At 38.8% G+C, this 24,484-nt stretch overlaps 1 protein-coding gene and 1 pseudogene across 24 annotated transcripts in view; one reads left to right on the top strand and one right to left on the bottom strand.

The window, feature by feature from the left end:
• Positions 1-24,484, bottom strand: part of PHF3 (PHD finger protein 3) — a 92,334-nt gene that overhangs the window by 29,646 nt on the left and 38,204 nt on the right. For 11 of the 24 annotated variants that reach the window (XM_086316189.1, XM_086316187.1, XM_086316208.1 and 8 more), the window contains one exon: positions 4,678-4,839. In XM_086316189.1, the coding sequence (XP_086172315.1) occupies positions 4,678-4,839 (162 nt within the window). Of the gene's footprint in view, positions 1-4,677; positions 4,840-5,724; positions 5,915-14,175; positions 14,334-24,484 lie in introns of all 24 variants that reach the window. The other 13 variants (XM_086316210.1, XM_086316197.1, XM_086316195.1 and 10 more) reach the window with 4 other exon arrangements.
• On the top strand, positions 20,309-21,491 carry LOC147365536 (HAUS augmin-like complex subunit 3 pseudogene; annotated as a pseudogene).

The raw sequence follows: 24,484 nt of genomic DNA, 5'->3' as shown, positions 1-24,484 counted from the left end.
AGTCACCAATTTAAAAAAGCCTCTTTCCTTTTTAACACAAAACCCTACAATGCAATTTAGAACATTCTCCTAATTTGTCACGTATCACTAACCCTGAGCTGTGACTGTCTTACAGAAGGCGTTACGTGTCCTCCTCCGTCTCTAACTTCCCTAGAAAATGCCTGCAGTCACGACACTCAAGTGTCCCCGTTTGGATTATAAATTATATGGTCATCCTAACCTTAGAGACCTTTCCTAATCCCCCCAAGACTTGGTACAATATCTAGTCTTCAGGTAGGTACGCAACAACTTTAAAAAATTACTTCCTGGATTATGAACCACTCAAGCTCAGATACATGAACATTTTTAAATAACTAAAATTTTTATGATTTGTTATCAATACTTTGATGATTTTTAAAGTTTTGAAAGCAGTCTGTAATAATTTATAACTCTACTATATTTATCTGCCCTGAAATAAATGAAAAACTTTTAAAACCCATTATCTAAGTGGTTGATAAATGAATAGCACATACAACTGTGAAGGTATTTAAACAAAAAGCTATTTTTCAATAGTAATTGATTACTTAGCAAAGGATAATTTAACTATCTCCTCTAACTATGAACTGCCTTAGTTTGAAGCCAGACTACATAGGCCACACATTTATCGTTGTCTGTAATGTTCATTCTATTCTTTCATTTCTCAAAGTCACAAATATCTACCAAATAACCAATTAAAAAAAAAAAGTGAGGAAAAGATAAGTAAATATATACATCTCAGTTAATTTACTTCTTAAACCCCACATCAAAACTATCCAAAACTACAAATCTAAAAGAAAAGGAAGAATAAGAGTAAACAGGGACAATTTAGGAAGCCAAACAAAGATGATCAAACACTGATGCAGAAAATCCCCCCAAGGTAAACACTAACTGGCAGGGCTGGCCAAACCAACACCACTGGCATCTCCAAAGGTTTAGGAACTGGTGACCCCAGATGATCCTAAAACAGGGAGGAAGGCAGGCAGTTCACATGAGGAATTGAAAGCCAAGCTATTTAAGAAGCAGTTGGACCCCACGCTCCCTCTCCTCTGTTCCATCTACTGGGCAACTGCTCTTCCCAGTTTCTTATCCAAGACCAGAGGCTTACTCTTTAAGGAGTATAAAAACAGTTTCAAGACTAAGGAACATTAAGCACAAATAAGAGTGGCTGTAAAGTACACTGAAATTTTTAAGATTATGTGAATCTCTATGTGCTGAAAGCTGAGATGCCCCCGTCAGCTTCCCTAAATGGTTTCCATGTATGCTAGTAATCTAACAATCTAAATTCTAATATCAGGGATTCTTCCAAAAAGTTACACAGCCAGATTAACATAGAGAATGCTCACAGTCAACAAAACATTAAACACTGAGCAAACTACCAATGATCAGACATTTTAGGAAAGTCTCTTAACATGAAAAACAGAAGCAAAAAAATAAAAGAAAAAGGAGAAGAAATTTTAAAAAGTTTAAAACACTGTTAAGTAGATATAAGCATCTGAATGCAGAGTTCCAAAGAATAGCAAGAAGATAAGAAAGCCTTCCTCAGCGATCAATGAAAAGAAATAGAGGAAAACAACAGAATGGGAAAGACTAGAGATCTCTTCAAGAAAATGAGAAGTACCAAGGGAACATTTCATGCAAAGATGGGCTCAATAAAGGACAGAAATGGTATGGACCTAACAGAAGCAGAAGATATTAAGAAGAGACAGCAAGAATACACAGAAGAACTGTACAAAAAAGATCTTCACGACACAGATAATCACGATGGTGTGATCACTGACCTAGAGCCAGACATCCTGGAATGTGAAGTCAAGTGGGCCTTAGAAAGCATCACTACGAACAAAGCTAGTGGAGATGATGGAATTCCAGTTGAGCTATTTCAAATCCTGAAAGATGATGCCGTGAAAAGTGCAGACTCAATATGCCAGCAAATTTGGAAAACTCAGCAGTGGCCACAGGATTGGAAAAGGTCAGTTTTCATTCCAATCCCAAAGAAAGGCAATGCCAAGGAATGCTCAAACTACTGCACAATTGCACTCACCTCACACGCTAGTAAAGTAATGATCAAAATTCTCCAAGCCAGGCTTCAGCAATACGTGAACCGTGAACTTCCAGATGTTCAAGCTGGTTTTAGAAAAGGCAGAGGAACCAGAGATCAAATTGCCAACATCCGCTAGATCATCGAAAAAGCAAAAGAGTTCCAGAAAAACATCTATTTCTGCTTTATTGACTATGCCAAAGCCTTTGACTGTGTGGATCACAATAAACTGTGGACAATTCTGAAAGAGATGGGCATACCAGACCACCTGACCTGCCTCTTAAGAAACCTATATGCAGGTCAGGAAGCAACAGTTAGAACTGGACATGGAACAACAGACTGGTTCCAAATAGGAAAAGGAGTATGTCAAGGCTGTATATTGTCACCCTGCTTATTTAACTTATATGCAGAGTACATCATGAGAAATCCTGGGCTGGAAGAAGCATAAGCTGGAATCAAGATTGCCGGGAGAAATATCAATAACCTCAGATATGCACATGACACCACCCTTATGGCAGAAAGTGAAGAGGAACTCAAAAGCCTCTTGAGGTAAGTGAAAGAGGAGAGTGAAAAAGTTGGCTTAAAACTCAACGTTCAGAAAACGAAGATCATGGCATCTGGTCCCATCAGTTCATGGGAAACAGATGGGGAAACAGTGGAAACAGTGTCAGACTTTATTTTTCTGGGCTCCAAAATCACTGCAGATGGTGATTGCAGCCATGAAATTTAAAGACACTTACTCCTTGGGAGAAAAGTTATGACCAACCTAGATAGCATATTCAAAAGCAGTGACATTATTTTGCCAACAAAGGTCCGTCTAGTCAAGGCTATGGTTTTTCCAGTGTTCATGTATGGATGTGAGAGTTGGACTGTGAAGAAGGCTGAGCGCCAAAGAATTGATGGTTATGAACTGTGGTGTTGGAGAAGACTCTTGAGAGTCCCTTGGACTGCAAGGAGATCCAACCAGTCCATTCTGAAGGAGATCAGTCCTGGGTATTCATTGGAAGGAATGATGCTGAAGCTGAAACTCCAGTACTTTGGTCACCTGATGCGAAAAGCTGACTCATTGGAAAAGACTCTGATGCTGGGAAGGATTGGGGGCAGGAGGAGAAGGGGACGACAGAGGATGAGATGGCTGGATGGCATCACTGACTCGATGGATGTGAGTCTGAGTGAACTCCGGGAGTTGGTGATGGACAGAGAGGCCTGGCTGCGATTCAAAGGGTCACAAAGAGTCGGACACAACTGAGCGACTGAACTGAATTGAACCGAAGTACCTTATGAAAGACAACATAAAATACCACATGCGTGAAACAACGCCAAAATGCTACAAAAAACATTATTCCCAAAACAAAAAAAGAACACTCAGAATTTGATGAAAAAGTTGATGGATAAACATGAGAAAAATTCAGTAAGAAGAGGAAGAAGATAGAGGTGGATAAGTGAAGAAAATAGAAGAGCCCGTCCCTACTATCTAATACTTGAATAATAGTTTCAGGAAACAAGAGCTGAGAAAATAAAGGGGAAAATAATCAGTGAAATAATTCAAGAGATTTTCCCAGACTCAAAATAGAGTATCACCTTCAAGTTTCTGAGGAAAAACAATTTGCAACCCTGAATTCTATGTTTAATCAGACTATGATTCCAATGTGAGAGCAGATTATAAATACATTTGCAAACATACAAGGTTTAAAAATATATATACATACATACTCCTTTTCCTCACAAACTACTAGAAGAGGCCAACGAAGGAGCTAAACCAAAGAAAAGTAAATAGGAACTGCAATACAGAACAGAATCCTCAGAAGACTAGTAAAGGGAGCTCTGTGGACAAGAACCACACCTCTAGCTTACATAGGGCTAACATAGCACTGCACATAGCAGCAGATCAGAAGGTCCCCAAAGACACTTTCCTCAGCAAGATGAAAATGACAGAATGCCTGATATGCACAAATATATTCAGAAACGATTCAGATCACTGGCAGAGTAGTTAGGGTGTAATTACTGATATGTACATTAAAAGCTGTGTGTGCAAACGTGTAAACTAATAAGCAAATGATCAATTATTAAATCAGAAAGACAAAGTTGTATAGAACAGTTTATTAAAAGGATCATCACTAACAGCATACTGACTCATAATAATGTAAGTAATTCCTACTGATCTTGTGAAATTATCTATTAGAAAAATGAGAAAATATACTTTTGTTTCATGGGGGAACAAGAGGAGAAAAGAGTGCTAAATTCACCATCCAGAATGGGAAATCAATAAATACAATCATCAGAATAGTCAAGAAGTAGCAATATACACGTGTTACTTAAGAGACATGGAATACCAAAAAAGTAACAATAATTAATAAAACCAGTTTTCTCTAAGAAAAGGGAAAAAAGTAGTAGGATGGCAAGTACTGGAAACTCATAGATACTAGTCAACTCTCTGAATCGTGTAATTTCAATGAAAATTTTTTTAAAATCATACCAACAGATTGATACAATCTCAAAACTGATGATCAAAATGCCTCAGGTTAGCAAACACCAAGAAAATACTATCACTGCTCAGCAAGTTTACACTCGATCACATCTGTCCCTCATTTGATTTCCTAGCTAGGTCTCTTTGGTAGAGTTACCTTGTGCCATTAAACGAGGTGATTTTCTTGGTGATCTCACTGAATTTTCTTCTACTTTGTCCCTCAAATTCCTGTTAGGTAAAATCAGTTCTTCGTCATCAATGGTATCATTGCCACTTTCTTTAACAACTCCTTCATCCATAATATCGTCAAGACCAACAACTAGGAAAAAAAGAAACAAAACAAAAATTTTTTTAAACATTGGTGATGTTAAGTGTTTAAAGGCAGTACAGAAAACACTGTGAGACAGTTTCCTAAAATAGGATAATGCCACTAACAAGCTCCCAATTCAGTTTACAAACTTCTACCTTATGAGGCAACTGGTCAAAGAGAAGACTAGCTGTGATTCTTCTTGGTTTGCCCTCCACTGTCACACACTCTCACTTATCACTCACTGTACCTCTGTGAACATCGTAAGCAGCTACACCTGGAGTACTTAATTAATCCCAAGTTTGGTTAAAGAAGTACAAAAAAGAGTAAATACCCTGAAAAGCTTGCAATTCTAGGATCATGCTAGAACCAAAAGATTCAAGTTCTAGCTATAATCTATTCCTTGAAGACTTTTATGCTACATGTGTGAGACTAAGTAATGGAGATATACTTTTGAGTTACATCAAGTGCATGCGCACGCAAACACACACACACACAGAATGAAAAACACAATGTAACTTCCCCCTCCCCCCACAAGTTGGGGAAAACAGTAGATGTTTAATATAACTATATAATTAAGTTACCTTCCCCTAATCAAAAGAGAGTCATTCATTTAATGGCAGGGGAGGAGGCATGGAAAAGGAATGCAAGACACTGTATTTATATTATCAACAGGTTTATTTCTGTACCGAACAAATGTCATTTTACTAGCTGACATACAGCAATTCTAAATGTGCAGTTGTATAAAATCTTGTGAAAAGAACGTGATTATTGCAGTCATATGACCTGGATTCAAGTCCCTGCTAAAACACTTAAATAAAACCTGACCAAATCCTTAACCTCTCTACCAGTTTCTTTTATCTCTAAAACGAGAACAACAATACCTGTCCTACCTACCTCACAGGGCTGTTGTGAGGATCAAGTGAGATGATGTATGAGAACTCACTTTGTAACTTTAGAGCACTACACAAATGTTAGTTATTATCTTCATCCTAGGGGTTAGAAGGAACCTCAAGAAGTTATCTAGTCCTCATCTTTGTATCCAAGTAGAACTTCATTTAAGAGTTCAACAAGAAAGTGGTCTATCCTAAAAATTTAAAGAGAACAAAATTCTTTATAAATATACTTTCAAATGGTACAATCCTTTTGAAGAGCAATTTGACAACAAACAGAATTATGAAACTCCTTATATACTTTGACCAAAATACTATATAAGTATAGAAGAGAGAATAAATTATGAAAAAATGCTGGCTAGAAAACATAGTGTGATCCTTGTTAGTAACAAACAAAATGTTGTGCATGCACATTTAGACAAACCAAAAAAAAAAAAAAAAAGATCAGCAAGAAATGGATGAAAATTATAACAACAATTATTCTATAAAATAATATACTTTTTCCCTATTTTCCACATTTCCTGCTATATGCATGGGTTACTCTCAAAAACAGAGTCCAAGTTTTTTATCACTATGCTATATGTACTAAAGGCTTAGAGAAGAATTTATCTTTGGAAAATTCATCAGGACTCTCATATTTTATTTGAGATTTTTTTAATATATTTAAGATATAATTGGGGGAAACGTGGGGAGTTCCATTAGAAGGTTACTCCACCATGATGGATGCTGCCACACATTCATACACATTCTCAGAGAATCTCTAACATTAGATAATTAGTTCTACCATGTTTATTTTAAAAAGCAAAAGTTAAGCATTATATGCATACATGTATGAAGAGATAGAAATGGATGGGGGAAGGAAGGTTATCTGTGACTATCTGGTGGTAAGGTGGAGTAAGGAATTGGGGAAGCGGGGTTTCAATCACTGTATATTTTCTATAATAAACATGCATTTTGTATTGTAATCAGGAGGGAAAGTAATAATTCAAAAAACAGTCCAGGAGAAAAGTGATTAAAACCTGATTAACAGTGTTCATTGCCAGGATTATAAAAGGGCAGTCTGAATTTTAGGGCTATACTGCACAGCAGGATCAACAGGATTTAGCAAAGACAAATCTAGAGGTCAATTACTAGGTTTTACCTTATTCCCTTTTCCTGGCAGCTACAGCTGACCCCTCTACCCATCCTGAACCCGTTTCTCACTTGATTTCTGAACATCACACACTCCTCCCTCACTGTCTACTTCTCAACACCCTTTATAGATTCTTCTTGCAGGTATCACACACCAAAGGACTTAAAAGGTTCAGTCTTTCCATCTCCCCTTTATGTGTACTCACTTCTCCCTAAATGATTTCATCCAGTCCATATATACTCACTTGACTCTCAAAGTTATATTCCCCAGCTCCAAGCTCACATATGACCTCCTAAGAGTGTGATCTAACATGTCCACTAGGTTGTCAAACAGTTATCTCAATGTCAACATAGAAAAGAAACACTGATTCTACCCATTTCCCCTCCCCTCAGTAAAACTGCCCTCCTAAAACAGTCCCGGTAATGGAACCCAGCTGCTCAATGCTAACGTTCTAGAACTATCCCCAGCGCCTCTCTCCTCATATCCTACATTCAAGGGTCAGCTCAACCTGCTAGCTCTATCTACAAAACACATCACCTGTCTGATCACCACTGACTACTCCCACAGTTCACCTTCTCCCCACACCCCCATCATCTGCCATCAAGCCCCTCAGTGTCCCAGGATCCTCCATGGCCACCCGCCACAGACACACACTCATACTCACAGTTTGTTTTCCAGACGTCATAACTATATCTTAGATTCTTTCAAAATATAAAGTTATATCATGTTACCATTCTTCTGTCCTCCAAACCTTACCAATACAGATGTATGTTCACACACTTCAGATACATTTTCAAAATCCCAGCCAAGGCCTCCGGGATCCAGAGAAGAGCAGCCCCCACCCACTTTCCTCACTTCTTGACCACTGACTCACAGTGCCACAATCACACTGGTCTCTCCATAACACCGAGAAGCAAAAAAAAAAAAAAAAAAATCAAGCTCTAGGTTGTCTTCAACATTTCCAGGGCTCTCAAGCAGTACGCCCCCCAAAACCAATGCATCTGCTTAACCTTGCTGTGCCTCAAGCTGCTCTATGAAGCAGAGATCATGCTAGTGGTCAGCGGTGCACTGTAATTATTACGTCAGTGTGAGTGCAGGGCTTAGAACAGAATCTGGCACCTAGCAACTGTGGACTTTGGTTCACAGTCTCCGCTATTATGGACCCCACCATCACAATTTATGTATTCTTTTTCCCCTCTATTCTCCCAAGAACAAATCTTCCATTAAAAATGTACCTGAAATTTCTTTCTTCTAATCCATTTGTCTGATTAAAGTAAATCAGAGTATAAAATGAACAATCTCTTGTAAAACCCATCCAACTAGATATTTAAGTTTTGGAAAGTTCAGTCCAACAATTTCCACTAAGAAAATGAATAGAAAGCAGTGACATAGAATCTGTTCTCTTTTCAAATCTCTGTTTATTCTCAGTTCAGTTCAGTCGCTCAGTCGTGTCCAACTCTTTGCAACCCCATGAATCGCAGCACGCCAGGCCTCCCTGTCCATCACCAACTCCCGGAGTTTACTCAAACTCATATCCATCGAGTCAGTGATGCCATCCAGCCATCTCATCCTCTGATGCCCTCTTCTCCTTCTTCCCTCAATCTTTCCCAGCATCAGAGACTTTTCCAATGAATCAGCTCTTCACATTGGGTGGCCAAAATACTGGAGCTTCAGGCTTCAGCGGCAGTCCTTCCAACCAGTGTTCAGAGTTGATCTCCCTTAATATTGACTGGTTTGATCTCCTTGCTGTATAAGGGACATTCAGGAGTCTTCTGCAGCACCACAGCTCGAAGCCATCAATTCTTCTGACACTCTGCCTCCTTTACAGTCCAGCTCTCACAGCCGTAAGTGATCACTGGGGAAACCACAGTGACCATACGGGCCTTTGTTGGCAGTCATGTCTCAGCTTCTCAACACACTTTGTAGGTTTGTCATAGCTTTCCTGCCAAGAAGAAATAATCTTCTGATTTCATGGCTACAGTTACCATTTGCAGTGATATTAGAACCCAAGAAGAGGAAATCTGTCACTATTTCCACCTTTTCCCCTTCTATTTGCCATGAAGTAATGGGACTGGATGCCATGATCTTAGTTTTGTTAATATTTAGTTTTAAGCTGGAGCTTTCACTTTCCTCCTTCACACTTATCAAGAGGCTCTTTAGTTCCTCTTCGCTTTCTGCCATTAGAGTGGTATCATTCACATATCTGAGGTTGCTGACGTTTCTCCCGCCTACCTTGATTCCAGCTTGTAACTCATCCAGCCCGGCATTTCTCATGATGTGCTCAGCATATAGGTTAAATCAACAGAGTGACAGCAGAAGACAGCTCTGTCATACTCCTTTCTCAATCCTGAACTAATCTGTTGCTCCATACATGGTTCCATTTCTTGACCCAAATACAGGTTTCTCAAGAGACAAGTAAGATGGTCTGGTATTCCCATCTCTTTAAGAGCTTTCCACAATTTCTATGATCCACACAGTCAAAGGCTTTAACATGGTCTATGAAACAGAGGTAGATGTTTTTCTGGAATTCCTTTGCTTTCTCTATGATCCAGGGAATGGCAATTTGTCTCTGGATCCTCTGACTTTTCTAAACCCAGCTCGGACGTCTGCAAGTTCTTGATTCAGGTAATGCTGAAGCCTAGCATGCAAGATTTTAAGCATGACCTTACTAGCACAGGTGATGAGTGCAACTGTCCGATGGTCTGAACATTCTTTACTACTCTTCTTGGGAATTGGGATGAGGCCCAACCTTTTCCAGTCCTGTGGCCACTGCTGGGTCTTCCAAATTTGCTGACATGTTGAGTGCAACAATTTGACAGCATCATTCTTCAGGGTTTTGAATAGCTCTACTGGAAATCCTACTACTGGAAAAGTTCAGTTTTAATTCCAATCCCAAAGAAAGGCAATGCCAAAGAAGGCTTAAACTACTGCACAATTGCACGCATCTCACATGCTACCAAAGTAATGCTCAAAATTCTCCAAGCCAGGCTTCAACAGTACATGAACCGTGAACTTCCAGATGTTCAAGCTGGATTTAGAAAAGGCAGAGAAACCAAAGGATCAAATTGCCAACATCTGCTGGATCAGAGAAAAAGGAAGAGAGTTCCAGAAAAACATCTACTTCTCCTTTATTGACTATGCCAAAGCCTTTGACTGTGTGGATCATAACAAACTGTGGAAAATTCTTGAAGAGATGGGAATACCAGACCACTTTACCTGCCTCCTGAGAAATCTGTATGCAGGTCAGGAAGCAACAGTTAGAACTGGACATGGAACAACAGACTGATATTTTCACTCTGCTTATTTAACTTGTATGCAGAGTACATCATGAGAAATGCTGGGCTGGATGAAGCACAAGCTGGAATCAAGAATGCCGAGAGAAATATCAATAACCTCAGATATGCAGATGACACCACCCTTATGGTAGAAAGCAAAGAAGAACTAAAGAGCCTCTTGATGAAAGTGAAAGAGAGTGAAAAAGTTGGCTTAAAACTCAACATTCAGAAAACTAAGATTATGGCATCTGGCCCCATCACTTCATGGCAAACAGATGGGGAAAAAACAGAAACAGTGACAGACTTTATTTTGGGGGGCTCCAAAATCACTGAAGATGGTGATTGCAGCCATGAAATTAAAAGACACTTACTCCTTGGAAGGAAAGTTATGACCAACCTAGACAGCATATTAAAAAGCAGAGACATTACTTTGCCAACAAAGGTCCATCTAGTCAAAGCTGTAGTTTTTCCAGTAGTCATGTATGGATATGAGAGCTGAACTATAAAGAAAGCTGAGCACAAAAGAATTGATGCTTTTGAACTGTGGTATTGAACAAGACTCTTGAGAGTCTCTTGGACTGCAAGGAGATCCAACCAGTCCATCCTAAAGGAAATTGGTCCTGAATATTCATTGGAAGGACTGATGCTGAAGCTGAAACTTCAATACTTTGGTGAGCTGATGCGAAGAACTGACTCACTGGAAAAGACCCTGATGTTGGGAAAGCTTGGGGGCAGGAGAAGAAGGGGACGACAGAGGATAAGATGGTTGGATGGCATCACTGACTCAATGGACGTGAGTCTGAGTAAGCTCCAGGAGTTGGTGATGGAGAGGGAGGCCTGGCATGCTGCAGTCCACAGGGTCACAAAGAGTCAGACACGACTAAGCGACTGAGCTGAACTAGAATTCTATTGCATCCACTAGCTTCACAGCAGTGACTCCTGAGGCTCATTTGACTTCACACTCCAGAATCACACCACCATAGTTAGCCGGTTCATTAAGATCTTTTTTTGTACAGTTCTTCTGTGTATTCCTTCCATCTCTTACTGATCTTCAGTGTCTACTAGGTCTCTACTGTTTCTGTCCCTTATTGTGCCCATTTTTAGGTGAAATGTTGCCTTGTTTAAGTAAAATTTATTAAATTTCTCAAAACTGGCGTAAGTTTAAGTCACTTTACACCATACAGAAGGGAGAACCACAGTACTGCAGAGGCATCACATCTGACAAGCCTTAATTCAACTCACGCTGGCAGTACAAAGGCCAAACTCCACTGCTTCTAGGAACTTATCTCCTCTATTATGAAACTTGGCCCTAATTATCAGACTTGAGAAAAACCTAAAGAGCATGGTCTCTCTGCAAAGTCACAACGATAAAGGTTACATATCTATTTCAGAGTTTGTGATGTGAAGTAAAATAAAAACTTTCACAGATATATCCTCTTAACAGAGCCCCCTCAGGTTTCTCCTCTAACACAGCAGCAGACCACCACTCAGCCTCTAAGGGCCTCCCTTCAGAAAGTGTCTCCTTTATGGATGATTCACACGCTCCTTCCAAACAGAATCCACGTTATGACACACATCATCAATTTGTGTGTTATCTATACAATGAGTCATTTGGGGGTGAATAATTTTAAAAATACAAATAATGCTACTACCTTTTTTCCCTCTTAAACTTCTTCTTTACAATAAATTTTAAAACACAAGCTTACTGAGTCAAAGAAGGCAAATTTATATATTCTATTTTTCAACCTCAACCCATGACTTTTGATAAAGAGTATAAACAATTTACAGCGCAAAAAGTTTCATATTAAGTCTCAATTAAGAACTTACTAACACTGAGTTGCAGATTTTTAAAAGAAACACGGTTATTATAACCCTGACATACATACTGCTTTTCTGTATTTTTTTTAGCTCGGCCTTCTCTTCTAGGCTTGTCTTAATGCGTTTTTCTCTCAATAATTTATATGAACTCTTTGTGTAATATCTGCGTTACCTATTTAATGCAAGTATTTTCCCTCGTTTACCTTTATTTTAGTATTATCTCATGCTGCTGCTGCTGCTGCTGCTGTCGCTTCAGTTGTGTCCAACTCTGTGCAACCCCACAGATGGCAGCCCACCAGGCTCCCCCGTCCCTGGAGAGAGTACTGGAGTGGGGTGCCACTGCCTTCTCCGATTATCTCATAATCTTTCTTTAGAATACTGTCTTCAGTTACTCCAACAGGATTAAATTATCCATCCTTTCTGTTGAAATTTAACACATTCTAAAGTCTTATATTAAACAAATATTTCGACTTTTGTCAAACAATTCATGCTTTGGGAAAAACTGATTAGTATTTCACAGAAAGAGAGTTTCTATCAAACAAATCTAAAAGACACTAAAAGACTAAATCTAAATCTAAAAGACTAAAAGGTTAAATGATGTTAAAACAGTTTTTTCACTGCAAATCTTTAGAACCTTCAATGTTAAAGGCATATTATTTGAGGGAAAGAAGTGCACATGGTAAAACTGCTTCCCAAACTTTATGTTCTCACACACATACCAATAAAACATACACCAAAATGCAATGATAGGTATTTCAGAAAGCAGCTTTCTCCTTCTTCTTATTCATACTTTCTAATCCATATCACATTAAAAACACTTTGTCAAAAAGAATTTCCCCCCAAAATACATAATCACTGGTGCCACTTTTTAAATCTTTCCTTTGTAAAGTTATACATGTACCTGATTTTAAAGAATTGTGCCTAATTCTATAAAATTTATGAAGAAAAACATTAATGCTCAGCACCCACTCACTTTCCTTCTGCTTCCCCCACTGAACCTCAGTTCACTGGGAAAACGTAGGTAGTATCTCCCTCCACTGAAAGGCTACTGTAAAAACTATACTAACATGTGCCTGACTGAATGCTTGACTGAAAACATAAGAGAGTAGCCATTATAATATCTTAGCAGATACTATAATTATTTTTCAAACCATTTTCTGTAGCCCTAAGTACCCTTCACTCTGACCCCTCCCCAACTGTCAAAATAATTTCTCTTATTGCCAAAATGATTCTACCACATTATAAAAGTGAGATGATAATCATTCCCTAACTTTTGAGCATTTTAATTCCATCCTAAAATACCATAAATTATGTACCTTTATAGTAATTCATTCAAAAATATTGAGCACCTACTATGTGTCACATGCTGGCATAGATTATTCCAGATACCAATGACACAGAATTCTCAAGACAAACAACCCGGTTTCTTTGCTAAACGTGAAGAAGTAAGGGATTAGAAATAGAAACGTGTGTGCATGCTCAGTCGCTCAGTTGTGTTTGACTCCTTGAGACCCTATGCGATAGCCCTCCAGGCTCCTCTGTCCATAGGATTTCCCAGGCAAGAACACTGGAGAGGGTTGCATTTCCTTCTCCAGGGGAACATCCTAACCCAGGTATTGAACCCATTTCTCCTGCACCTCCTGCAAGGGCAGGAGGATTCAGCTGGGAGGCCATTTAGTAACCGTTAAGGGGGGTAAGCATTTACATAGACTGATACATACTAAAGTCACATAGCAACCAAATGAACATATGAACATATTGACCTATTTCAATTCCAATTCAAACCGTAAAAGGAAAAATGTGTGGGAACTGGGTAAATAAATGAACACTGACTGCATACTTGGAAACATTAAAATGTATCTTTATTTTAGACAGGATAATATTGATGATTTTTTTAAAAATAAAGAATTCTTTTATTTTAGAGATACATACTGAAATATTTACAAATGAAATTATATGATTTCTGAGCTCTTCTTCAAAATAATCTTGGTTGAGGGGAGGTAAGGAGGACTGAAGCCTGGTGTGCTGTGGTCCATGGGGTCAAAAAGAGTTGGACACGACTGAGTGACTGAACTGTGCTGAAGGAGAAATGAGTGGGGTTTAAATGGAAAAAGAAGAACTATTAATATTAACTAACTGTATAAGTAACAGGTAGATGAGGGTTCATTTATTATACTAGTCTCACTGCCTTGATGGAGAAGGAAATGGCAACCCACTCCAGTATTCTTACCTGGAAAATCCCATGGACTGAGGAGCCTGGTAGGCTACAGTCCATGGGGTCGCAAAGAGTCAGACACAACTGAGTGACTTCACTTCACTTCACTGCTTTGATGTTTTCCAAAAAACAGGAAAAATTTTAAAAACTGTTGCCATGAAGCTTCCTTTTAACTAGGATGAGACAAATAAAAAAGATATATAGTGTATAAACAAAATGGAAGAATGGGGAGTACAAAGAAGGGAACAAACAGTGGTCTATAATTTTAAACTGAGAGGCCAGGGAGAGCCGGGGATACTGGTACCGGTTGTCTCCTGCCAAGAGCTTCCAGGCCAGGAGAAAAGCTCACTGCTCAGGCCAGAAAGAGCCTGGGGACAGCAATGCCGAGGTGAATTTTCAGCAAAAGCAGAACAAGTTGAGGGAGTAGCTTTCTAGTTAGAAGGCACATCAAGTACCTAGACTCTGAGGCAGGAGTATGCCCAGGATGGTGAAAGAACAGAAAAATGGGGGCAAGTCTATGTGGCCAGATTAGCAAAAAGGGGGAGAAGAGCAGGTAAAAATAGAAAGGTACAGGGGGCAAGCTAGGTTCAGTCTCATAGGCCAGGAGAACTTTAGTTTTCTCCTTTGTGTGAAATGGAAAGGGACCAGAGCATTGTGAATAAAAGGGTGATAGGATCTAACTCTCCAAGATTACTCTAGATGCTGTTCTGAAAACATATGGGACAAAAACCCCAGAGGCAGAAGCAGGGAAACCACTTCCAGGCTAATGCAATAATCCAGATGAGAAATGGTAATGACTAAAACCACAGTGGCAGTGAACTAAGTGAGACTGTATGAGATACCAGAGTCTGGACATATTCTAAAAACAATGCCAACAGGATCTGCTGATCAAGTGAATACAGAACATGAAAGAAATAAAAATGACTTCAATGTTTTTTGTTAAGCAACTCCAAAGAAGTTAACATTTCTAGAAATGAGGGAGACTGTAGGCATAAAGTGGTACAAGGAGAACTGGGAGTTGGAGAAGCAGGTACCACGAGTTCAGTGTTAGACATTAAGCTTAAAATGCCCAACAGACAGCCAAAGAAGTAAATACAGGAGTCTGGAGTATATATATTTAAGAGCTGAATTACAAAGCGTGTTTTAAGTCATAAAATTAGGGCTTCCCCAGTGACTCAGAGGGTAAAGAATCCACCTGCAATGTGGGAAACCTGGGTTCAATCACTGGGTTGGGAAGATCCCCTGGAGGAGGGAATGGCTACCCACTCCAGTATTCTGGCCTGGAGAATTCCATGGACAGAGGAGTCTGGCAGGTCCATGGGGGAGAAGGCAATGACACCCCACTCCGGTACTCTTGCCTGGAAAATCCCATGGACGGAGGAGCCTGGTAGGCTGCAGTCCATGGGGTCGCTGAGAATCGGACAAGACTGAGCAACTTCACTTTCACTTTTCGCTTTCATGCATTGGAGAGGGAAATGGCAACCCACTCCAGTGTTCTTGCCTGGAGAATCCCGGGGACGGGGAAGCCTGGTGGGCTGCCGTCTATGGGGTCGCACAGAGTTGGACAAGACTGAAGCGACTTAGCAGCAGCAGCAGCAGAGCGACCTTCACTTTCATTTTCACTTTTCAATTCACCATAAAAGTGAGTAGAAATAGAGAAGATGCTTAAAATCTGAATCCTGAAATACTCCAGTGCCTAGAGGTCAAGAAGATGAAGAGGAGAATCAGAAGAAACTGAGAGAAGACAAGAAGGTGAGAGAATAACCAGGAATGGTGAACCAAAAATCGCATCTGGCAGAGTGACACTGCTTGCAACCCAGAGCAGCTGATGAGAGTGAAATCAGAATGTGAAGGAGAGATACTGGGGGTGAGAGCATTAAAATTCTTTCCAGGAGTTTGTAGTAAACACACAAAAAGAACAGGGCAAGACAACTATACTGATGAATAAATATAAAAGATGATATGTGGCTAACACTGAAACTCAACTGTAAGGACCTAGACAGAGACTCTTTCAGACTTCTACCAAGCACAGAGAAAAAGAGATATTCCATTATGTTAATTACATATCATATCCATGAAATACAGAAAATAGAAACCTAATCAGAGGGGACTTTTCCTCGTTGTCCAGTGGCTAAACCTCATGCTCCCAATGTAGGGGCCCAGGTTTGTTTCCTGGTGAAGGAAATAGATTCCATGTGCCACAACTAAGACCCAGCACAGTCAAATTAATTAATTAATTAAGTTTTTTAAAAAGAAAATCTAATCAGAAAACACAAAAACCTAATATCATAAATACCTAAGTATCTGATTTCATAAATATCTAAATATGTACCTAAGTATAGGATATAAGGGCAAAAAAATGTACCAAAGGGTTATTTTTTTTTTTTTTTAACTATCAGGTAACATTATGAAATTAAGGAAAATATCAAAATGTACATAACAGTTTTTCAGTTGAATTAGCTCCACTCCATAATTCTAAGAAGTACACAGAAGAAGCACTTGGCCACACCCAGCCAACTCCAGAAAACTTAAGAGTTAAGTTAAACTGGAGTGTTAAGTGGGTACTGGGGAGTATTGAGTTGCTTCAGAATCTGCTCCTTGGTTGTTTGGAAATCATTGTCTTACAGTTGATTTACATAATCCACTAATTACAGACTCAACTTGGCCGAAAAACTAAATATTAAGGTATTCTTATAAACACAACCCAAGGAGATACTATAGTTGACCCTTCAACTGTAAATATTTATGATCCATCCATATGATCATAAATTTATGATCATATTTATGATCACATGATCCATGGTTGGCTCATCCTCTGAACTTGGAACCGCAGATACGGAGGAACTGTGGACAGCAAGGAACCTCTGATATGGAAGGCAGACTCTACATTATACTCAAGATTTTTGACTGTGCTGAAGGCTGACATCCCTAAATCACACTGTTCAAGGATCAACTGTAGAACTACTTATTAACATTGGATTATTTTAATCTGACAAAAGGATTAACAACCACTTAAATTAAGTATACTTTTCATTTGCTATTTCTCTACTAGGAATGTTCTTCCCTTACCCAGGAACCCATGATCTTCAAAAGGCTGGCCACTACATGTGTCCAAGCACACTGCTTCTCTTGGGTCACCTCCACCCACAGAGCTGCCCTAACCAGCCCAACTCTCTGAGATGGTGCTGGCCACCAAACAACCAACCAGACAGTCTCTATCACCTTACATTCTACTTAGAAGCTCCAGAACAGGGATTTTGTCTCAAACCCAACTGTATCCTCCAGCACATGATGGGCACCCAACAACTGTTTCTTAAATGAACAAAGAGCACCAACCAAAGAGCACCAACCACTTTTTGCCAAATCATTACACCTTACAACTGTGGAATCACATGCTGCTGGTGCTTGGAATGCATTTTAATGAGAATGTTACCATAAAACAGGAACTGGGTGAAAAGAAGTGACTAACTCTCCTATAATATGAATCTTAGCTTTATTTATTTTCACACTGCAATGAACCAGATCCCAACAAGGCACTTCATTCTTTGCTTTTATTCAAACAAAAGAAAACCAGAAACAAATGATGTTAAGCAAAAAGTTCTTAGAGGATTACGTATTTTTCAGTATGTAAAACTGATTAACATCCTTAATCCATAGCACACCGTGAAAAGACTCTAATGATAGTTTATACAAAACTAAATAGAATATAAACTCCATGAGAGCAGGAATTTGACACTGTTTTCTGATATGTCTGTAACTCCTATAACAACCAATGTAATTCCTATTAACATCAGCAGATTGAAAACATAACTGCATCAAAACTCAAATACAATGCCTGGGTATTTTATTCTTTTTGGTGCAATTAAGATTGTTTCCAATCACTATTTAATGTCAAAGTTTCTTTTACACAGTAACATTTATCTGTTGTATTGCAGCTTTAGCTCTGATGCATTACTAATTCTATCTTTCTGAGCAGGTAGTTTTTCTGTTGTTTGGCTGTTTCATGTCGGGATACTTCCTTATAATCTCTGGTTTTTAAAAACTATAAGGATTATTTTACTCTGGGTTCTTGAAGGAGTTAGCCAATGCTACTGTGATATGGAGTTCCATTCAGCTCAGTTCAGTTGCTCAGTCTGTCCGACTCAATGAGACCCCATGGACTGCAGGATGCCAGGCCTTCCTGTCCATCACCAACTCCCAGAGTTTACTCAAATCCATGTCCATTGAGTCGGTGATACCATCCAAACATCTCATTCTCTGCCATCCCCTTCTTCTGCCTTCAATCTTTCCCAGCATCAGGGTCTTTTTAAATAATTCAGTTTTTCACATCAAGTGCCCAAAGTATTGGAATTTCAGCTTCAGCATCAGACTTTCTAATGAATATTCAGGACTGATTTCCTTTAGGATGGACTGGTTGGATCTCCTTGCAGTCCAAGGGACTTTCAAGAGTCTTCTCCAATACCACAGTTCAAAAGCATCAATTCTTCGGCGCTCAGCTTTCTTCACAGTCCAACTCTCACATCCATACATGAACACTGGAAAAACCACAGACTTGACTAGATGGACCTTTGTTGGCAAGTAATATCTCTGCTTTCTAACATGCTGTCTAGGTTGGTCATAACTTTCCTTCCAAGGAGTAAGCGTCTTTTACTTTCATGACTGCAGTCACCATCTGCAGTGATTTTGGAGCCCAAAAAAATAAAGTCTGACACTGTTTCCACTGTTTCCCCATCTATTTGCCATGAAGTGATGGGACCAGATGCCATGATCTTCATTTTCTGAATGTTGAGCTTTAAGCCAACTTTTTCACTCTCCTCTTTCACTTTCATCAAGAGGCTTTTTAGTTCTTCCCTTTCTGCCATAAGGGTGGTGTCATCTGCATATCTGAGGTTATTGATATTTCTCCCAGCAATCTTGTTTCCAGCTTCTGCTTCCTCCAGCCCAGCATTTCTCATGATGTACTCTGCATATAAGTTAAATAAGCAGGGTGAAAATATACAGCCTTGACGAACTCCTTTTCCTATTTGGAACCAGTCTGTCGTTCCATGTCCAGTTCTAACTGTTGCTTCCTGACATGCATACAGGTTTCAATAGAGGCAGGTCAGGTGTTCTGGAATTCCCATCTCTTCAAGAATTTTCCACCGTTTATTGTGATCCACACAGTCAAAGGCTTTGGCATAGTCAATGAAGCAGAAATAGATGTTTTTCTGGAACTCTGTTGCTTTTTCGATGATCCAGCGGATGTGGGCAATTTGATCTCTGGTTCTTCTGCCTTTTCTAAATCCAGCTTGAACATCTGGAAGTTCACGGTTCATGTACTATTGAAGCCTGGCTTGCAGAATTTTGAGCATTACTTTGCTGGTGTGTGCGATGAAGGCAATTATGTCGTAGTTTGAACATTTCTTTGGCATTGCCTTTCGTAGGGATTGGAATGAAAACTGACCTTTTCCATTTCTGTGGCCACTGCTCAGTTTTCCAAATTTGCTGGCACAGTGAGTGCAGCACTTTCACAGCATCGTCTTTCAGGATTAGAAATAGCTCAACTGGAATTCCACCACCTCCACTAGCTTTGTTTGTAGTGATGCTTTCTAAGGCCCACTTGACTTCACATTCCAGGATGTCTGGCTCTGAGTGAGTGATCACACCCCATCATGATTATCTGGATCGTGAAGATCTTTTTTGTACAGTTCTTCTGTGTATTCTCGCCACCTCTTCTTAAAATCTTCTGCTTCTGTTAGGTCCATACCATTTCTGTCCTTTATTGTGCCCATCTCTGTTCCTTGGTACTTCTAATTTTCTTGACGAGATCTCCAGTCTTTCCCATTCTGTTATTTTCCTCTGTTTCTTTGCACTGATCGCTGAGGAAGGCTTTCTTGTCTCTCCTTGCTATTCTTTGGAACTCTGCTTTCAAATGGGTATATCTTTCCTTTCTCCTTTGCTTTTCGCTTCTCTCCTTTTCACGGCTATTTGTAAGGCCTCCTCAGACAGCCATTTTGCTTTTTTGCATTTCTTTTCCTTGGGGATGGTCTTGATCCCTGTCTCCTGTGCAATGCCACGAACCTCCGTCCATAGTTTATCAGGCACTCTATCTAAATCTATTTCTCACTTCCACTGCATAATCAAAGGACTTGATTTAGATCATACCTGAATGGTGATATGGAGTAGAGGTTTGTTATTTGGTTTCTTTTGTTACTCATGGTAACTTCCTGATTGGAGTCAAATTTATAAGGTGGTTCTAATCTCTTGAGATAAAAATTTGGAAACCCTGAATTTTTGTATATACTCACGCATCTGTTTATCCAAGCTGTGCTTAAGACTGAACATTCACTGTGTGTTTCAGCTGCTGTTACAGGAATTACAGATATATCAAAAACAGTGACAAATTCCTGCCCTCATGGAGTTTACATTCTACTTAATGTTGTATATAATATCAGTAAAAGTCCTCTCCTGGGCTGCTATGGACTTCAGCTGACATACATTTCTGCTCAACATTAGTTAATTCACTTGTAAGCAAATAATTTGAGCTTGAAATCAGGTATAAAATGGGCAAAGAAGAATCTTCATAGCCTCACTAGCAAGGCTCTTGGCAAAGATAATCTGGATGCTAAAATTCCTAGCTTCAACAGTGAAGTTCTGATACTTGATGAATAAATCATTCACATAAAGACAAAATTTTTGCCTGCTATGGTAAAAAAAAAAAAAGTGTCCAGTTATTGAATATGCCAGTTAGAAAGGGAGATTTGATCTGCAGAGTAAACAAGACTATTACACAGCCAGACAAAAGTTATTTTTAAATCAGCTGATAAAACAAAAGGCATCATTTGAACATGTACAATCATCACATGAAACTGAATTAAGAAAGCATTAGGACATGAATTGTCTGCTTGAAAACTTGGTTCAAGTACTTAGTCAAAGTAATTTGATGCCCCAGCAGTGACTGAAAACGCTAACAGACCCATCAGTATCTCAGCAGATAAATCCTGGGAATACCTTTGATACCAAGGATTATTCTACTCACAGGCTTTATCGACTTTTAGAAGGAGAAAATAGGAAAAAAGAATTATTACCCATGGAAATCTGGAGAAGTGGCCGAGAAACTAAAACAGGATGTTTCTTTGGTACAACAACAGTTGGCAGAATCTCCTCAGGAATATTCTTTCTTTCTGTCCAAACTAAATAATGATGTGGACATGCTCTGTGATGCTTTGTATCAAGGAGGAAATCAGCTTTTGCTTAGTGGACACTTTTGGCTGTTGGGTACAATACTGCTGTACATTGTTGTACAAGTATTCAAGTCCCTGTTTTCATTCCTTTTGGATATATATCTGTAAGTGGATGCTGGAACAGAGTTAACACAGCAGTTTCACTAGGTTGAATTTAACTGAACAACCTAATTCATCTTCTTATTGATATTTTTGCTGATGTGAATACTAAAAGAAAAATTGGGGTATCTAGTAAACTGCATCAAGTGGAAAGAGAATTATATGTATATTTTTTAAAAGATGAAGATTAAAGAATCTTCATCAAGAACATCAAGAATTTAGAAAACCAAAGATTAAAGCTATTGGTTTTGAAGACTGAAATTTACCAAAAATGAAATCTTCACTGCCTGTGCTACATTTTAATGTTTTAGATATTTGGAGAAGAACATAGCTAATAATGGAAAAGGAAATGGCAATGTACTCCAGTATTCTTGCCTGGGAAATTACATGGACAGAGAAGGCTGGTGGGCTACAATCCATGGGGGTCACTGAGAGTCAGACACTACTGAGCAACTGAACAACAAAATATCTATTAATAACATGCCCCAAACAATCTACAGATTCAATGCAGTCCCTAACAAAATTCCAATGGCTCTTTCACAGAAATGGAATAGGCAATCCTAAATTTGTATGGAACCACAAAAGACCCTGAATAGCCAAAGCAATCTTAAGAAAGAAGAACAAAACTAGAGACATCATACTTCCTGTTTTCAAGCTATACCATTTTCAAACTATATCATACATACCATATATCCATCATACCATAAAACAATCAAAACAAGCACACTGATCAACAGAACAGAACTGAGAACCCAGAAACAAATTCATGCATACACTGTCATTAATTTATGACAACAGAGCCAAGAATACACAAAGTAGTAGTCTCTTCAATAAATGGTGTTGGGAAAACTGAATAGCTCATGTAAAGGATGAAACTAGACCACTATTTTATACCACACACAAAAACCACCACAAAATGAGTTAAAGACATGAACATAAGACACGAAAACATACAACCTCCTGGAAGAAAACATAAGAGAAAAAGCTCCCTGATATTGGTCTTGGCAGTAATTTTTTGGATTTGACACTAAAAGCAAAAGCAACAAAAGCAAAAATAAACAAGTGTGACTACATCAAACTAATAAGCTTCTGCACAACAAAGGAAACCATCAATAAAATGAAAAGGCAACCTATAGAACTGGAGCAAATACTTGCATATCCTACAGCTAATACGAGGTTAGTATCAAAAATATATGAAGCATTCAACTCAACAGCAAGAAAATAATCCAATTAAAAAATGAGTGAAGCACTAAATAGACATTTTACCAAAGGAGACATCCAAATAAATGGCCAATAAATTCATGAAAAGGTGCCAACAATCCCTAATCACCTGGGAAATGCAAATAAAAACAACAATGAAATATCACCTCATGCCTGTCAGAAAGGTTATCTTCAAAAAAAAACAAGAGAAATATAAGTGTTGTCAAGGATGTGGAGAAAAAGTACACTTGTACTGTTGGCAGGAATGTAAACTGCTGCAATCGCTATGAAGTTCCCCAAAATACTAAAAATAGAAATACCATGTTGTTATTTTAGTCACTAAGGCCTGCCTGACTCTTTGGCGACCCCATGGACTCTAGCTTGCCAGGCTCCTTTGTCCGTGGGATTTTCCAGGCAAGAATATTGAAGTGGATTGCATTTCCTTCTCCAGGGGATCTTCCCAATTCAGGGATAGAATCCACGGCTTCTGCCACAACTCCTGCATTGTAGGCAGATTCTTTACCCCTGAGCCAGTAAAGAATCCACCTCACAATTCAGGAGACATGGGTTCTATCCCTGGGTTGGGAAGATATCCTAGAGGAGGGAATGACAACCCACTCCAGTATTCTTGCCGGGATAATCCCATGGACAGAGGAGCCTGGCAAGCTAGAGTCCATGGGGTTGCGAAGAGTAGGACGTGACTGAACAAGCATTTAGAACTACCATACTATGAAGCAATTTCACTGCTGGGTATATATCCAAAGGGGATGAAAACAGGATACTGGAGAGATATCTGCACTCCCACATCCATTGCAGCATTAGTTACAACAGCTAAGATACGGAAACAACCTCATCTAACAAAGGCTGACTAGATAAAGATGTGGAATATATATACTCTGTAGAATATTATTCATGAGAATGTAGAATATTATTCATGAGAAAGAAGAAATCCTGCCATTAGGGATGACACGAATGGACCCTGAAGGTATTGCGCTAAGTGAAATAAGCCAGACAAAGAAAACACAAATACTACACAGCAATCACTTACATGCGGAATCTAAAAAAAGGTCAAACTTAGACAAAAAGAGTAAAAAGGTAGTTTCCCAGGGGAAATAATGAGACTGAGGTTGGTAAAAGGGTACAAACTTTCAGCTGTAAAATGATTAAGGTCTAAGGAGCTAATGTAAAAGCATGGATGGTGACTATATTCAATACCACTCTACTGCATAACTGAAACTGCTTTCAATTATACAGGATAAAACAAACTTAAATGTCCTTATCATACATACACAAAGATAAATATATGAGGTGATAGATATACTAATTAACTAGGTGGAGAGAATTCTTTAACAATGTGTATCAAATCACCAAGATATGCATTTAAAATACCATACAACTTTATATGTCATTTGTACCAAAAAACTGAAAAGTTTTAAAAACTTAAAGAAAAAGTATCAATTTGCAGTAAATTTAGAACACATAAGAGAATTGCTGTAACTTGGAAAATATAAGTAATGAATTCTAATAAACATAACTGTAGTAGATAAACTTACATATACTTAGGTTAAGAGTCATAATGAGTAAAAAATGAATTAATATTTTACATATTTAGCTTCAAGCAACTATATAGCATAAAACATATCTCATTCCATTCTACAATACAGGTTTGAGTCAGTAAATACTTTGTTATCTTCAATAGCCCCTCTGGGCTCCTGGAGCAATAATGGACTGAGAGATCCTTTACCAAGTTCATTTTAGTTAAAATTCTAATTCTAGAACCCTTTCTAAGGAAAATCAAGTAA

Source organism: Bos grunniens, chromosome 9, assembly GCF_055505025.1.
Source record: "Bos grunniens cultivar Pamir isolate PY7600 chromosome 9, Bosgru_T2T1.0, whole genome shotgun sequence".
In the NCBI taxonomy this organism is placed as follows: domain Eukaryota; kingdom Metazoa; phylum Chordata; class Mammalia; order Artiodactyla; family Bovidae; genus Bos; species Bos grunniens.
This window is presented reverse-complemented; position numbering and strand designations above follow the sequence as displayed.